The sequence below is a fragment of the Salmo salar genome, chromosome ssa03, assembly GCF_905237065.1.
Source record: "Salmo salar chromosome ssa03, Ssal_v3.1, whole genome shotgun sequence".
Classification (NCBI taxonomy): Eukaryota; Metazoa; Chordata; class Actinopteri; order Salmoniformes; family Salmonidae; genus Salmo; species Salmo salar.
In genome coordinates this window covers 74,487,663-74,505,473 of record NC_059444.1, presented here as the reverse complement: position 1 = coordinate 74,505,473, position 17,811 = coordinate 74,487,663, and the positions used below count along the sequence as shown (strand labels likewise).

Here is a 17,811-nt window from a genome sequence, read left to right as displayed (position 1 = left end):
TGACCCACTGTATTACATTCTTGTTCATTCAGGCTACTTATTACTTATTTACTTAATCCTCTTAGTTCCTGGAGGAATGCTAACTTTACAAATATTACAACAATTTAAGACCAGAGTGTGTTCTATGATTCCACTGAATGTGTTGTAGAGGTGTGTAACCTTTGACCTTTCCAATAGCTGAACCTGGTGTTCCTCATGATCACCGTGCACAAGATGACCCGCAACTCCTCCGCCCTTAAACCTGACTCCAGTCGCCTCGACAACATCAAGTGAGTCCCTCTCAGCAGAGGTTAGGGGTCAGTGAAGCCTCCCAGGTCATGTGATCAGGGCATTGGCTGTATCAGTGCGACTTGGGTTGGAAATCAGAAAAAATGAAGGAAAAGCAGAATAATGTTTGTCTTATTGTCCAGACTGGTTACATAGTAGATGCAAATCCAGGACACTTAAATTAGTATAATATGGTATGTTTGGTATGGTTACATAAGACAGAAGGTTATTTAAGGCAAAAACAAAAGTAGGGTGGTTGGTCGGGGTTGATGGGTGGACAAATAACATAAACGTCTAGCAACCCAAAGGTTGAGTGTTTGAATCTCATCACGGACAACTTTAGCAACAACTTATTGGAATTCATAACATACACGTTTCAAAATGATGGAGATCCACAAATGAATACATACCATACGAGACGTAACATATTATACTAAATTTAGTATCTCAGATTTTCGTACAGTATAATACGAAATGCTCTGAGACCACGTTGTATTGTCATAATAATGAATCATTTTCAAAGCATTCCAGATAGTAGGTTCAAAGCCGGTACAGTTGAGATACATGCATCTTAAGGCAAAATAGCCATGCTGGATAGCGGGTTGGCTTCGGTCTGTGTGAGTGGTTTCATTGTGATGCTAAGCTAACGTTAGCATGCCATCTCCTCCCCAGGTCATGGGCTATTGGGGCCATCGCCCTGCTCTTCCTGCTAGGTCTGACCTGGTCCTTCGGCCTCCTCTTCATCAACGAGAACACAGTCATCATGGCCTACCTCTTCACCACCTTCAATGCCTTCCAGGGCATGTTCATCTTCATCTTCCACTGCGCCCTGCAGAAAAAGGTAACTCAAACACTCACATATCTAAAAGTGACCTTTTCTATTGAGTAAACTAAGCATAACATTTTAAATAGACATGATGGAATATAATTACAATCTGCAGCCTGATTTATGTTGTTACTTTCCCTTAATAATTCCTGTGAGAAGGAGGTGATTATTTAACCAAATTTTAATTAAACAGGGTAATTATGCACGGTACATCACTAGGTGCACTATTCAGAGCTCTGTCTATTTGAAATGTTAATTTGCTCAAAGCATGTGTGTCTTTGTGTGATGAAAATCTTGCCCTAAAAGGTCTGAGTCCGTAAGTTCAGAATGAAAAATCCATAAATGTATAATTCTTGTGTAATTTATATTTCAAGGCTACATTGAGGTTTTTCTTTAGCTGTTTTAGGCTATCTGGCATTAGCCTTAGGGCCTAACTGTACATGCACCAATAGCCTACATGCCAATCGGCAAATTATTTTGGGAACGGGTTGAAAAAGTGAACTTTGACCCACGGAGGCAAAAATAACAATGTCAGAGTTTAATTCAAGAGAAAAGCTGCAAAATGGAGAGTTGAAAATAAAAAGAAGGGAGGGCCAGAAAAGTTATGTTTGTGAAAGATTTTAAGTGGTAAAAGAGGATTATAGCAGTGCTGGCTATGTTATGTGTGATGATTGTGAGGCACTATACAAATTCGACAGTCACAAGACGAGGACTTCAAATAGGCCTATGGCACATCAAGGGAACTAGCTGGGTTAAATGAAATCTGGACACTGACTGTAGATCTACAACCTCTCACATACAGTGAGGGGAAAAGTATTTGATCCCCTGCTGATTTTGTATGTTTGCCCACTGACAAAGAAATTATCAGTCTATAATTTTAATGGTAGGTTTATTTGAACAGTGAGAGACAGAATAACAACAAAAAAATCCAGAAAAACGCATGTCAAAAATGTTATAAATTGATTTGCATTTTAATGAGGGAAATAAGTATTTGACCCCCCCTCAATCAGAAAGATTTCTGGCTCCCAGGTGTCTTTTATACAGGTAACGAGCTGAGATTAGGAGCACACTCTTAAAGGGAGTGCTCCTAATCTCAGTTTGTTACCTGTATAAAAGACACCTGTCCACAGAAGCAATCAATCAATCAGATTCCAAACTCTCCACCATGGCCAAGACCAAAGAGCTCTCCAAGGATGTCAGGGACAAGATTGTATACCTACACAAGGCTGGAATGGGCTACAAGACCATTGCCAAGCAGCTTGGTGAGAAGGTGACAACAGTTGGTGCGATTATTCGCAAATGGAAGAAACACAGAAGAACTGTCAATCTCCCTCGGCCTGTGGCTCCATGCAAGATCTCACCTCGTGGAGTTGCAATGATCATGAGAACGGTGAGGAATCAGCCCAGAACTACACGGGAGGATCTTGTCAATGATCTCAAGGCAGCTGGGACCATAGTCACCAAGAAAACAATTGGTAACCCACTACGCCATGAATGACTGAAATCCTGCAGCGCCCACAAGGTCCCCCTGCTCAAGAAAGCACATATACATGCCCGTCTGAAGTTTGCCAATGAACATCTGAATGATTCAGAGAACAACTGGGTGAAAGTGTTGTGGTCAGATGAGACCAAAATGGAGCTCTTTGGCATCAACTCAACTCGCTGTGTTTGGAGGAGGAGGAATGCTGCCTATGACCCCAAGAACACCATCCCCACCGTCAAACATGGAGGTGGAAACATTATGCTTTGGAGGTGTTTTTCTGCTAAGGGGACAGGACAACTTCACCGCATCAAAGGGACGATGGACGGGGCCATGTACCGTCAAATCTTGGGTGAGAACCTCCTTCCCTCAGCCAGGGCATTGAAAATGGGTCGTGGATGGGTATTCCAGCATGACAATGACCCAAAACACACGGCCAAGGCAACAAAGGAGTGGCTCAAGAAGAAGTACATTAAGGTCCTGGAGTGGCCTAGCCAGTCTCCAGACCTTAATCCCATAGAAAATCTGTGGAAGGAGCTGAAGGTTCGAGTTGCCAAACGTCAGCCTCGAAACCTTAATGACTTGGAGAAGATCTGCAAAGAGGAGTGGGACAAAATCCCTCCTGAGATGTGTGCAAACCTGGTAGCCAACTACAAGAAACGTCTGACCTCTGTGATTGCCAACAAGGGTTTTGCCACCAAGTAGTAAGTCATGTTTTGCAGAGGGGTCAAATACTTATTTCCCTCATTAAAATGCAAATCATTTTATAACATTTTTGACATGTGTTTTTCTGGATTTTTGTTGTTGTTATTCTGTCTCTCACTGTTCAAATAAACCTACCATTAAAATTATAGACTGATCATTTCTTTTTTAGTGGGCAAACATACAAAATCAGCATGGGATAAAATAATTTTTTCCCTCACTGTAGTCTTAATATCAACTCCTGCAGAATTAAGCATTTCTTGTAGTAAAATGATACAACAAATGTAGGCTACATTTTGATTCTGGAACATGAGTGGAGAAATATGATTTCTTTCAGCATCTTGAGAGAATGCGAATGTGCAGTTAGATACTGTCTGTAAAGGTGCTCTCTTTATCAACATCATAAAAGCTGATAGTATTTCAACCACATAAAATATGCATCCAAGCCCAACTGAAATCTTAACAGAAATATGTTGGGTCGTTTTCACAGCTTACAACCGGTCAAACTGATGTAATTTGGAAATGTACTTTATTTTTTTTTGTTATTACATTTTCTCCCGGTCCCTAAACATCTTTCTTCCACGAAAGAAGCAGAGATGACAGAGAACTTTAGCCTACCGATATTAACTAGATTGAAGTTTTCATTCTATCAATTTATGATCTTATTCTGGTGAGCAATGGTTTATTTAGTCTTCTAAGGCAACATATAATGACAGAGGAGAAGCTGCATGTATCTAATTATAGACAAGTTGACTAACTAATAGCCTACCAAAATGTTGAAAATGATAAGCAGAAACAGATCTAAATCCAGCAACAACAAAAAGTCTTGCACCCCCTGTCAAAAAATCATTCCGCCATCTCTGACTGTCGCCTACAGCACATTTTCTATATTAGCGGGTTAGGGTCCGGTGCAGATTTTCACTTTATCACATATAGTTGGGCGGTTGAGGATGGGTTATTAGCAATTATGGGCAGGTGCAGGTGAATAAACAGCTGACTCGCGCACCACTAGTGTGTATGTATGCGAGTCTACTGCTTACATGCGTGTGTCTAAGCTATGTTTGTCCTCTCTCTCCATGCAGGTCCATAAGGAGTACAGTAAGTGTCTGCGTCACTCGTACTGCTGCAGTCGTACCTCCACCACCAGCTCCCACGGCTCCCTGAAGAACTCTGCCCTGCGTGCCAACAACCGCTACTACACTGGCAACCAGGCTCGCCACGCTGCCGCACACAGACAGGTCAGTGAACGGACATACACACACGCACAGACACAACCGTACACACACCACAAACACATACACACCACACACACACACGTGCACGCATGCATACACGCACAGACTCTAAGGGACTACATGGGTGCACACACAGGCCACATCATGCCATACACAAACCCACAGATTACGGGTACACTCACCAATCTAAAAAGTGTAGGCCTGTCCCATACCTAATTCTCTTTGACAACACTCCAAACACACACACAATACACTCTCAGTCTACAGTTGACATACCGGCTATCACACGCTTCACAAATCTAATCAGAAACCTTCATCTCTATTTGGATCTACCACGTCTCAATCTGATGTTGTTTATCTGCGTGCATTAACTTGTTTATGCCTGCTGCGTGTGCTTATTTACTTCATGTATCTCTGGTAGCATGTATGTATTTGCTTAGTAGTTTTAGACAGATCCATGCAAGCTTGGCAATGTTCCAGCCTCACATAGATACAATATCATATCATATTGATTATTTATGTCTGTCTATCTATCTGTCTGTCTGTCTTGTTAATTCCTGTCTGCCTGTCTTGTTTTGCTTCACTGTGTGCTTCTCTTCTCCGGTGTTCCAGAGCCGGATCCGCAGGATGTGGAACGACACGGTTCGGAAGCAGACGGAATCTTCCTTCATGGCGGGAGACATCAACAGTACTCCTTCACTCAACCGTGGTGAGACTCCCCACCCCCTTAACCCCCCTGCTGTCCCCCTCTCCAATCATGCACACCTCTATGGCAGGCTCATCAGAACTGACAGACAGACAGGCACAACGAAGTAGGAGCACCGCTGAGTCTACTGTCAGAGACAGAGAGCGAGGAAGAGGAGCCAGTGTGCATTGACACAAGCAATAGCCTGAGCAGCCGGTGGCATACCGTCGCCGTGGCAGCCATCGTCATGGGGATCAGAATTATCTGGGAGGGAGGGAAGAGTTGATGATGACAAAGAGGTAGTCGCTAAATCAACCGTCACTCTTTATGTTAATTTCATCCATTTTGTTTTTAATGAACTGATTAGCGTACGAGCTGGCTCGGGGTAATTAGTCTTATTGAAGAGAGTGACAGGAACAAGTGAGGGAGGGGGTGCGAGGAGAGGAGGAGAGAGTAAGAAGAGAGGAGGGTTGGGGAAGGAGATTCGCTTTCCTGGAACTGACATCACGGAGGAATAAGTATACACTGAGTATACCAAACATTAGAAACACCTTCCTAATATCCACTCTACAAGGTGTTGAGAGTGTTCCACAGGGATGGACTCTACAAGGTGTTGAAAGTGTTCCACGGGGATGGACTCTACAAGGTGTTGAAAGTGTTCCACGGGGATGGACTCTACAAGATGTTGAAAAAGTTCCACAGGGATGCTGGCCCATGTTGACTCCAATGCTTCCCACCGTTGTGTCAAGTTGGCTGGATGTCCTTTGGGTGGTGGACCATTCTTGATAAACACAGCAAACTGTTGAGTGTGAAAAACCCAGCAGCGTTGCAGTTCATGACACAAACCGGTGCGCCTGGCATATGCTACCGTACCCCATACACAATCCATGTCTTAAGGCTTAAAAATCCTTCTTTAACCTGTCTCCTCTCCTTCATCTACACTGATTGAAGTAGATTTAACAAGTGACATCAATAAGCTTTCAGCTGGATACACCTGGTCAGTCTGTCATGGAAGGAGCAGGTGTTCTTAATGTTTTGTATACTCAGTTTATAGGGAAAGAGGAAGGAGGAATTGAGGGATAGAGGAAGCTGGGATAAAGAGAGGAGGAGGGATAGGTGAAGGACGGATAGAGGAGGGATAGAGCTAGAGGGAGAAACGCTAAACAAAGGCGCTGCCAAGTGCGAAGTCCTTTCTTTTCCCGAGCGTTTGAGAAAAGTTTGTCATTGTTGGCAGAAAGCGCAAGATGGCTGCTCCATTCGAGAGACGGAGAGAAAGAACGAGAGAGCGGGAAATAAAGAGAAGGAGAGACGCTATCATGGAGAATAATTAAATGGGACGAATCTCGGCGAGAGCCGCTGTCTTCGTTGTTATCGCTGGCATCTCTTATCTCTTTGATTTCCCCACTTAACTTCTTTATCAACTTGTTTCTCTTCAGACAATAGTGATCTGTCCAGGAGACAAGGCGTGATGAGGCTTCCTCCTCTCTGAATGAAGCTCCCCAGCTTCCCAGTGCCTGCCCTACTTTCTCTCTCCAACACTTAAAAGTTGTTGTTTTTAAATTGTCGACAGGATATTGTTCAGGTGTTTCTGGACAGCTAATCCTGAGTAATTTGGTGTGGAGAGAGACAGGGATGAGAGAGTGAGAGAGAGAGAGAGAGAGAGAGAGAGAGAGAGAGAGAATGAGAGAGGGGATAAAAGAGTGACTGTGTGTGTGAGGTAGAGAGCAAGAGAAAGAATTGGAGAGTGAGTGAATGAGGGAGTTGATGGGTGAACGAACTAACAAAGAAATGAAAGAATGTGAGTGTTTTAGTGTGAAATTCTCTCGGTGAATTTCTGTCTTTCTCATTGTCTCTGTGATGAATGGTTTGGTTGAGACCTGATGGTTGCACTTCGCCGTCATGCTGTCCTATTTTTAATTTCATGGCATTTCTATTCGACCGCCTGGGGCGGAAGCCATACATGGGCATTACAGAACATTCTCAATGTTCCATTTCTTTGAATTATATTTGTCTAAAGGTGGCATTCGCATTTCACTGTGAAATGAACTGTGTTTCAATGACTGCACTCTCTGACTACGTAATGATATGCATTAGTATTCCCCCTTCGACTACGTTGTAAGATACAGAACAATATTCCAAATGGCAACACTGCCTGCAAACAGCACCTTTCCGCTGGAAATGTATTTTACTCAAAGGTTACAATAGCAAGGTAAAAACATTCAGGGGTGTACTGTAAAATACATTACCCTGTAGAACATTACTGTGACATACATATCCCTATCGATTTGAATATGAATTTAACATATTTTTGAATAACCTGTCAATGGCCTGTATTACTATGTATAATGTTAATTATGTATTATGTAGAATATTCATTATGTATTATATTTTGAGGCATTGTTATCACATTTATACAGAGCCTCTAATTATATTGTCTGTTATATTTTTGTATTATCATACCAAAACAAACCTAAAAAGATGTTTATGGTAAAGTAGATGTTTATGGTAAAATATATGTTTATGGTAAAGTATATGTTTATGGTAAATAGATGTTTATGGTAAATATATGTTTATGGTAAAGTAGATATTTATGGTAAAGTCGATATTTATGGTAAAGTAGATGTTTATGGTAAAGTCAATATTTATGGTAAAGTAGATGTTTATGTAAAGTCAATGTTTATGGTAAAGTCGATGTTTATGGTAAAGTATATGTTTATGGTAAAGTTGATGTTTATGGTAAAGTCAATATTTATGGTAAAATATATGTTTATGGTAAAGTCGATGTTTATGGTAAAGTTGATGTTTATGGTAAAGTCGATATTTATGGTAAAGTCGATGTTTATGGTAAAGTCAATATTTATGGTAAAGTAGATGTTTATGTAAAGTCAATGTTTATGGTAAAGTCGATGTTTATGGTAAAGTATATGTTTATGGTAAAGTCGATGTTTATGGTAAAGTTGATGTTTATGGTAAAGTCAATATTTATGGTAAAGTATATGTTTATGGTAAAGTCGATGTTTATGGTAAAGTTGATGTTTATGGTAAAGTCGATATTTATGGTAAAGTCGATGTTTATGGTAAATAGATGGTTATGGTAAATTTGATGTTTATGGCAAAGTCGATGTTTATGGTAAAGTCGATGTTTATGGTAAAGTTGATGTTTATGGTAAAGTATATGTTTATGGTAAAGTCGATGTTTATGGTAAAGTCGATGTTTATGGTAAAGTTGATGTTTATGGTAAAGTAGATGTTTATGGTAAAGTCTATGTTTATGGTAAAGTTGATGTTTATGGTAAAGTAGATGTTTATGGTAAAGTTGATGTTTATGGTAAAGTAGATGTTTATGGTAAAGTCGATGTTTATGGTAAAGTTGATGTTTATGGTAAAGTAGATGTTTATGGTAAAGTTGATGTTTATGGTAAAGTAGATGTTTATATGTTTTATGATGTTATGTCTCTTTCTCTTAGCCACCATGGGAAACCACCTCCTGACCAACCCAGTGTTACAGACCCATACCGGCACCTCTCCCTACAACACCCTACTGGCTGAGAGCTTCACTCCCCCTTCTCCTGGGGTCTTCAACTCCACCGGTAAGTAAACCTTAGTGTGTGTGTGTGTGTGTGTGTGTGTGTGTGTGTGTGTGTGTGTGTGTGTGTGTGTGTGTGTGTGTGTGTGTGTGTGTGCGTCTGTAGTGCGTGTGCTTCTGCATATTATGCAAATATATTTTCTTATTTTTTGCGTCGAAATACTTTTCTGTCTGTTAGTCTTTTTATGCCTCATTGTGTGTGGAGGATGGAAAAAGTGTGTGTGTGTGTTTCACTGGCGGTGAGTGTATGTATCTGTCAGACGGATTCAGCAGTAGAGAGAGAGAGAGCCGTGCCAACTGCCTAGCCATCTGGCCAGGTCTCTAATCCTGCCTTGTTGATATGAAGAAGCAGAAATTGATTAGAAGTAAAGCTTCATCTGTGACTGAAGGAGAAATCTTGGGGACAGATTCCCTTCTCAGACTCTCCCCAGAGTAAATGTGCCACATACAGTTGTAATGCTGTGATAATTCACTGAGAACTGAGAACAGCAGCAGACAGTGGTGGCTAGAGTGATTGGGACAGTGGACTCCATTCAGATTCATGTATCTGATTTATTCGGGTTTATGGAGCATTTTGATTGTAGGATTTAGATACTATAAATACACTGAGTGTACAAAACAAAACATCTTTCCATGACATAGACTGACCAGGTGAATCCAGGTGAAAGCTATGATCCCTTATTGATGTCACCTGTTAAATCCACTTCAATCAGTGTAGATGAAGGGGAGAGACAGGTTAAAGAAGGATTTTTAAGCCTTGAGACAATTGAGACATGGATTGTGAATGTGTGTCATTCAGAGTGTGAATGGACAAGACAAATGATTTAAGTGCCTTTGAACGGGGTATGGTAGTAGGTGCCAGGCGCATCGGTTTGGAACTCAATATTAGGAATGTGTCCTTAATGTTTTGTACACTCGGTGTATATACTGTTGAAGTCGAAAGTTTACATACACTTAGGTTAGAGTCATTAAAACTCATTTTTCAACCACTCCACAAATTTCTTGTTAACAAACTATAGTTTTGGAAATGTGCATGACACAAGTAATTTTTCCAACAATTGTTTACAGACAGATTATTTCACTTATAATTCACTGTATCACAATTCCAGTGGGTCAGAAGTTTACATACACTAAGTTGACTGTGCCTTTAAACAGCTTGGGAAATTCCAGAAAATTATGTCATGGCTTTAGAAGATTCTGAGTCAATTGGAGGTGTACCTGTGGATGTATTTGAAGGCCTACCTTCAAACTCAGTGCCTCTTTACTTGACATCATGGGAAAATCTAAAGAAATCAGCCAAGACCTCAGAAAAAAATTGTAGACCACAAGTCTGGTTCATCCTTGGGAGAAATGTCCAAATGCCTGAAGGTACCACGTTCATCTGTACAAACAATAGTACACAAGTATAAACACCATGGGACCACGCAGCCGTCATACCGCTCAGGAAGGAGACGCGTTCTGTCTCCTAGAGATGAACGTACTTTGATGTGAAAAGTGCAAATCAATCCCAGAGACAACAAAGGACCTTGTGAAGATGCTGGAGGAAACAGGTACAAAAGTATCTATATCCATAGTAAAACAAGTCCTATATCGACATAACCTGAAAGGCCGCTCAGCAAGGAAGAAGCCACTGCTCCAAAACCGCCACAAAAAAGCCAGACTATGGTTTACAACTGCACATGGGGACAAAGATTGTACTTTTTGGAGAAATGTCCTCTGGTCTGATGAAACAAAAATAGAACTGTTTGGCCATAATGACCATTCTTGTGTTTGGAGGAAAAAGGGGGAGGCTTGCAAGCCTAAGAACACCATCCCAATCGTGAAGCACGGGGATGTCAGCATCATGTTGTAGGGGTGCTTTGCTGCAGGATGGACTGGTGCACTTCATAAAATAGATGGCATCATGAGGTAGGAAAATTATGTGGATATATTGAAGCAACATCTCAAGACATCAGTCAGGAAGTTAAAGCTTGGTCGCAAATGGGTCTTCCAAATCGACAATGACCTCAAGCATACTTCCAAAGTTGTGGCAAAATGGTTTAAGGACAAAAAAGTCAAGGTATTGGAGTGGCCATCACAAAGCCCTGACCTCAATCCTGTAGAAAATTTGTGGGCAGAACTGAAAAAGCGTGTGCGAGCAAGGAGGCCTATAAACCTGACTCAGTTACACCAGCTCTGTCAGGAGGAATGGGCCAAAATTCACCCAACTTACGGGAAGCTTGCGGAAGGCTACCCGAAACGTTTGACCCAAGTTAAACAATTGTAAGGCAATGCTACCAAATACTAATTGAGTGTATGTAAACTTCTGACCCACTGGGAATGTGATGAAAGAAATAGAACCTGAAAACAAATAATTCTCTCTACTATTATTCTGACATTTCACATCCTTAAAATAAAGTGGTGATCCTAACTGACCTAATACAGGGAATTTTTACTACGATTAAATGTCAAGAATTGTGAAAAACTGAGTTTAAATGTATTTGGCTAAGGTGTATGTAAACTTCCGACTTCAATTGTAGTATACTAGATAGATCCTCTGGCAGTAGCCCTTGGGTAGTAGTCCTACTTTGTATTCCCTATTCTTACAGTAGAGCTATCCAGAGTACTCTCATAGTACTGTAGGTCTTAAGTAGTAGAGCTATTCAGAGTACTCTCATAGTACTGTAGGTCTTAAGTAGAGGCGCTATCCAGAGTACCCGCTCTGTACTCCCTCCTCTCTATCTCTTCTCTATCTGTGTGCTCCTTGCCTGACTGAGAGGGAGTGTGCCAGCCAGTAGAGAGTTACTATAGTAGCAGCCCGTTGTGTCGTCGTAGAGGCCTGAAATTGTAGACAACATCTCTGTTTAATATTTTAAGCACTCTCTGCACAATGCGTCAGGCAGCCTGACGGCCACGGGGTCCGGCTCAGCAGCGGCAGGGACATTTTTAGAACCCTGAGAGAAGAGGAAGTAGCAAGTGTACTTCATTAGAATGTCTAATTAGCCCTTCTACCACCGCCATAGCAACCGCCGACGAGCCTTGATTAAAATCATACCATGCATTAAAAATTAAATCCACACCGAACCGCAGTCTAACGCGGATTTGCTTAGGGAAGCCATGCCTCGCCATGCCTCTCATTTCGATGCGATCACTCTGTGATGGCAATTTGGGAGGAAAATCACAACATATTTTGGTGTGTTGAAGGCGCGTCGTAGAATAAGCATTACTGCTACTTTATGAGATGGTGGTGCATGCATTATGGATGCACTGAATCACAGGCTCGCAGACAGCAGAATATACCCCAGTGGTTTCTGTGTGTGTGTGTGTGTGTGTGTGTGTGTGTGTGTGTGTGTGTGTGTGTGTGTGTGTGTGTGTGTGTGTGTGTGTGTGTGTGTGTGTGTGTGTGTGTGTGGTGTAAATGATGGTGGATTATCATGTCAAAACTACAAGTTGTGTGTTTGTTTATGAGGCCGTGTGTGTTTGTGTGCCTGTGTTTTATCAATGATTTATAGATGATTTACACTAGATGACTAACAGGAGGCGCTGTTTTGAAGCCACCACTCCTCCATCTTGGCACACCCTCACTGTTGTAAATCTTTTTGGGGGCAGCTATGGAAAAGCATTTATTAATGTCTACATTTCTTTTTGCCACATTTATTATATTATAGAGCTAAACATAAAATTAAAAAGATATATCATTTTTGGTTCTAACATTACTGTCCCCACTACAACATCAAAATACTTAACAATACATGTCATTGTGTCCTTGAAACATTGAATTAATTCCATTAATTCCGATGAAGGACTGCTTCTTCTGAGGAGTGCCAATATGGCTGACCGTTGGTTTCAAAGCCTCTTACTGGCTAATATATTGGCTTGTATATTTGTTTGAGTGGTTTGACTTTTGTTGTGGGTATTATTGGCTGATGTGTTCTCTTGTTAGTCTTTGTCATAGCAATAAAAGCTATTGATTGTAGAGAGAGGGGGTGAGAGAGGGAGAGCAAAATAGAGCGACAGAGAGAGTGTGATGAAAGAGAGAGAGGAGTAAAAGTGACTCACTCACCAGTATTTTTCATTCCTTTCTTTGTGGCTTCTCCATGGATCTACAGGAACCTTCCGTGACCCAAGTATGTCCACGTCTAAAAACCTTTATATTACTATCAGTGTGTATTATAGTGTTTACACAAATATTATATTTTATCCAAATAATAATGTTTAAGTCATAATTCTATTGAATAACCCCTATGTGTTGTGTGTGCTGTGTGTTTGTGCAGAGAACACTCTGTGTAAGGCCCGTGAACCATGTGGTATGGACACCCTGCCCCTCAATGGTAACTTCAACAACAGCTACTCCCTCCGCAGCGTGGGGCCGGTGGGCGGTGGCGGGGGCAGCTGTGACTTCCTGGGCGGGGGCATGGGGTGTGCAGACACCCCCCCTCCCCTCCTCAACCCCCGCGGGTCTGAGACCCTGGGCGGGGACGGAATACGGCGCAACCTGTCTGACGCAGCTGCCTTCGAGAAGATGATCATCTCTGAGCTGGTGCACAACAACCTGCGTGGGGGAGTCGCTGGGGGTGGGGATAGGGTCTGTGGTAGTCTGGCGAGGGGCCCTCCTCACGGCGGAGTAGGCCGAGGCACGGGAGTAGCTGTGCCAGAGCCGAGCATCAGCCTGGACGACGACGAGGACTTCCTGTCCAGAGAAGGCGGGCGCCAGAGGACGCCGCAGGACGTCGAGCTGCTCTACAAAGCTCTGGAGGAGCCGCTGCTGCTGCAGAGAGCCCAGTCTGTCCTTTACCAGTCTGACCCCGAGGAGTCAGAGAGCTACACGGCCGACCTCACAGAGAGCCTGGGCCACAGCGGCCACAGTGGGCACAGCGCCGGAGGCCAGGGGTCTGGGGGACAGGGGCCTGACTCTCCCGCCAGGGACTCCCTGTACACCAGCATCACCAACCTGCGAGACTCGCCCTACCCGGACAGTAGCCCTGAGCCCCTGGAGGTGGTTCCCCGCTCGGCCCAGCCCCCTGAGGAGCTCTATTACAGCTCTGGGAGGCCCGCCCTGGGGTCTCGAGGAGCACCCATGCAGACCTTCTACCAGGCCCCGCCCCCCAGGAGGCCCAGTAGGGAGGGGGAGGGGCACCCCGTCCAGGAGCCCACCCACAGCGAGGGAGACGGACAGATGCAGCTGGTCACCAGCCTGTGACTGGAACCGTGAGGATGCGGACGGGGACCAAGATGATGAGGATGAGGATGAAGGCTGGCTGGTTGCCTCCTCAGAACCCGCCTCTCTCTCTCTTTCTCTCGCTCCTCTCCACTTCCTGCTTGATTGGTTGCCTTTTTCCCCCTCTTTATTTGTATTGAAAGATGAGCGAACAAATTTACATTTAAGGAGAGTTTTAGCTGTCTCCACGGCAACAGTCTTATCCTAGAGAACCTCCGCTGTCTGGTGGAGATGAATGATGGCTGAGTTGTTCTTCTCTGGAACATTCACCCGCTCTCTCCTTCTCTCTCTTCAACATCCCCCTTTCCCTTGGCACGCAGCAGACAGATGCCAAGTCCAGCACTCTGAATGTACCAATCCAACAAACCCCTTATACCTTACACATACAGAGCTACAGATATTTCTCAACTTAACTTTGTTCAAAGTCAATTTTATTTAATTTCACTGAATTTCTACAAACATTCCTCTAGAGAAATGGTTCTCATTTTCTAGTTCCCTTTCCTCTTTCCCTTTTTCATGTTCCATCTCTCTTTTTGTTCGCTCATCATTTGCTCGGCGTAGTTAGCTGTGGAGACAGGGGATATACTGTAGTAGCCTATTATACCATAGGAAAAAAATCTCTGAAAGCTACTTCAGTGTTGCCAAAAATACATTTTCCCAGCCAGAACAGAAACTGGAGCATTCGCACACACACAGACACACACACACACACACACACACACACACGCTCACTCACTCACAGAAGTGCTTGTTTCTGAACATCAGACACAACCCTCCATCTGAGTAAAAAGAAGCCAGAACAATTATTCAGACAAGGCAGTTGGAGCTGCCTAAGAGTAGTTGCCTTTATTTTATCTTGCTATGAACTGACTCTTATGTACAGAACTAGAGGAGAGACTGAGGAAGTAGGAAGTACACCACAGGACAGGAATGCTGTTTGAGGGGTCAAGGGTCAGGGGTCAAGAGGTAGATCTTTAGGACTCGAGGAACGGACAATAACTTTTTTTTTATTATTATTTTTTGTTATTTTCTTCAGACATTTGAAAAGTAGAAGACTGCTTTACTAACTTTGGAGAAGAATATGTTATCTTGGTGACTTTCTGTTGCATCACCCGGAGGGTTATTAAGGGACAGATTGTGCACCCTTTAAGAATGGATGCCCTCTTCAATGGATGTGTACACGTCACCTATGTGTGGTTGTGACAGAATGGACTCTAAATGTTGGAACCACTTCGGCCGTTACGCAAGTCTAACCCTGTACATATGAACCACACAAACTATAGTACTTACTCTACTCCTACCGTGTAAATAGAGAAACCAGATGAAGAAAAGCAACAAAAAAGTAAGAAATATTAAAAACTGACTTCTTGTACTGCAACAAAACAACAAAAGAAAAAAAGAAAATGTTTTGGAGTTTGTGACCTGAATGATGCACTCTATCTCTCTGCCCGTCATTCTTTATCTTGCTCTCTCACTGTTGTTCTCTTGAGTCATAACTAGTGCTGTGCCATTCAGTGAAAATCTCTCGAACAGAAAAACGGAGAGAGAGAAAGAGTATGATGGGTGGTAGATTTTGCATATAAATAAAAACGTTTAAAAAAAAGTCCTGGCACAATTTTATGTAATATAATCCATTACATGTTGTTAATGTTTGACCTTTGACATTCCCAGACAGGAAGTGCTCAGTGTGGGCGGGGGGATGGGGGATAGATGTCATAATAACATGTCATACTGTGCCTCATCACGGGCGTTCCAATGCATTGTGGTTCAAGGACAGCAGCCATAATGTGATTTTGGTCAGTAATGTATTGTTTGAAAGGTTATATCCTAGATATAACTAAATGATATAATTTTAATATGATGGGTTTTAGCATGTCAGATAACATTTGTTTTCTATCAAAACGTCTTTCATTTTGCTGTTTCTAACAGATAGTTTCAGCATTATTCCAGAGCCTAATGTGACAATGAATTCCCTGTGTGTGTGTGTGTGTGTGTGTGTGTGTGTGTGTGTGTGTGTGTGTGTGTGTGTGTGTGTGTGTGTGTGTGTGTGTGTGTGTGTGTGTGTGTGTGTGTGTGTGTGTGTGTGTGTGTGTGTGTGAGAGAGAGCGAGAGAGCGTGTGTGTGCGAGAGAGTTTGTGTGCGTGCGTACATGTGCAGGAGAGTGTGTACATGTGGGTGTGTGATATGCTCAAGCATATGTACCATATTCGTAGGAATTTTGTAAGTGTGTACATTCAAAAAGCTATTTTTGTTGGGTGAATTGAATGCACATCAGAGGAAGGGGACAGTAATTCTATATCTAGGAGAAAGCCTTTTATTCTATTAGCTTCCATCTCAGAGACGCGGGTAGCCAGCTGCTTCTGTGTGGCTGTTCCTGAGGGTTCATGTACCAACGTTAAACTGGGACACTTCAGGCTGCCTCACAGGACCTTGAGCAAGGAACAATAACAGGGTTTGTCCGAAATGGCACCCTATTTCATATGTAGGGCAGTACTGACCAGGGCCTCCCTATGGAGTGAACTACTATTGACCAGAGCCCTATGTAGTGAACTACTATTGACCAGAGCCCTATGTAGTGAACTACTATTGACCAGAGCCGTATGTAGTGAACTACTATTGACCAGAGCCCTATGGAGTGAACTACTATTGACCAGAGCCCTATGTAGTGAACTACTATTGACCAGAGCCCTATGTAGTGAACTACTATTGACCAGAGCCCTATGTAGTGAACTACTATTGACCAGAGCCCTATGGAGTGAACTACTATTGACCAGAGCCCTATGTAGTGAACTACTATTGACCAGAGCCCTATGTAGTGAACTACTATTGACCAGAGCCCTATGTAGTGAACTACTATTGACCAGAGCCCTATGTAGTGAACTACTATTGAGCAGAGCCCTATGTAGTGAACTACTATTGACCAGAGCCCTATGTAGTGAACTACTATTGACCAGAGCCCTATGTAGTGAACTACTATTGACCAGAGCCCTATGTAGTGAACTACTATTGACCAGAGCCCTATGTAGTGAACTACTATTGACCAGAGCCCTATGTAGTGAACTACTATTGACCAGAGCCCTATGTAGTGAACTACTATTGACCAGAGCCCTATGCGAACAAAGACAGAACTTGGGACAAAGATGCATGCTGTGTTCAAAATGGAACCATAGTGCACAACTTTTCACCAGGGCAAAAGTTGTCCACTATGTAGGGAATAGGGTGCCATTTCAGACACAGACAGTACAGTCAGAATGACAGGCAGACTTAACCGATGGGACCATCCAGTCAGAATGACAGGCAGAGTTGACCAATGGGACCAGAATGTCAGAATGACAGGCAGAGTTGATCAATGGGACCATCCAGTCAGAATGACAGGCAGAGTTGACCAATGGGACCAGAATGTCAGAATGACAGGCAGAGTTGATCAATGGGACCATCCAGTCAGAATGACAGGCAGAGTTGACCAATCGGACCATCCAGTCAGAATGACAGGCAGAGTTGACCAATGGGACCATCCAGTCAGAATGACAGGCAGAGTTGACCAATGGGACCATCCAGTCAGAATGACAGGCAGAGTTGACCAATGGGACCAGAATGTCAGAATGTTGCGTTGCTGTATGAAAGCGATTCCAGAGAGAAACCATCCATCCAACCAGAGATGTATCCATGGGACCTTCCCACGTCAGAATGATTGCAGAGTTGCCGTATGAAAGCGATTCCAGAGAGAAACCATCCATCCAACCAGAGATGTATTCATGAGGTTCCTTCCCCCTAAAGTCTGTCAGAATGTTGCGTTGCCGTATGAAAGCGATTCCAGAGAGAAACCATCCATC

At 43.0% G+C, this 17,811-nt stretch overlaps 1 protein-coding gene across 3 annotated transcripts in view; it reads left to right on the top strand.

Moving 5' to 3' along the window:
• The window catches only part of adgrl1a (adhesion G protein-coupled receptor L1a), a 162,782-nt gene extending 146,781 nt beyond the window's left edge, over positions 1–16,001 (top strand). For all 3 annotated transcript variants that reach the window (XM_045715416.1, XM_045715417.1, XM_045715415.1), the window contains 7 exons: positions 178–269; positions 940–1,108; positions 4,358–4,513; positions 5,123–5,219; positions 8,663–8,785; positions 12,870–12,887; positions 13,035–16,001. In XM_045715416.1, coding sequence (XP_045571372.1) covers positions 178–269; positions 940–1,108; positions 4,358–4,513; positions 5,123–5,219; positions 8,663–8,785; positions 12,870–12,887; positions 13,035–13,960 — 1,581 coding nt within the window. In that variant the 3' untranslated portion in view covers positions 13,961–16,001. The remainder of the gene's footprint in view (positions 1–177; positions 270–939; positions 1,109–4,357; positions 4,514–5,122; positions 5,220–8,662; positions 8,786–12,869; positions 12,888–13,034) is intronic.
• The last annotated feature ends 1,810 nt before the right edge of the window (positions 16,002–17,811 follow it).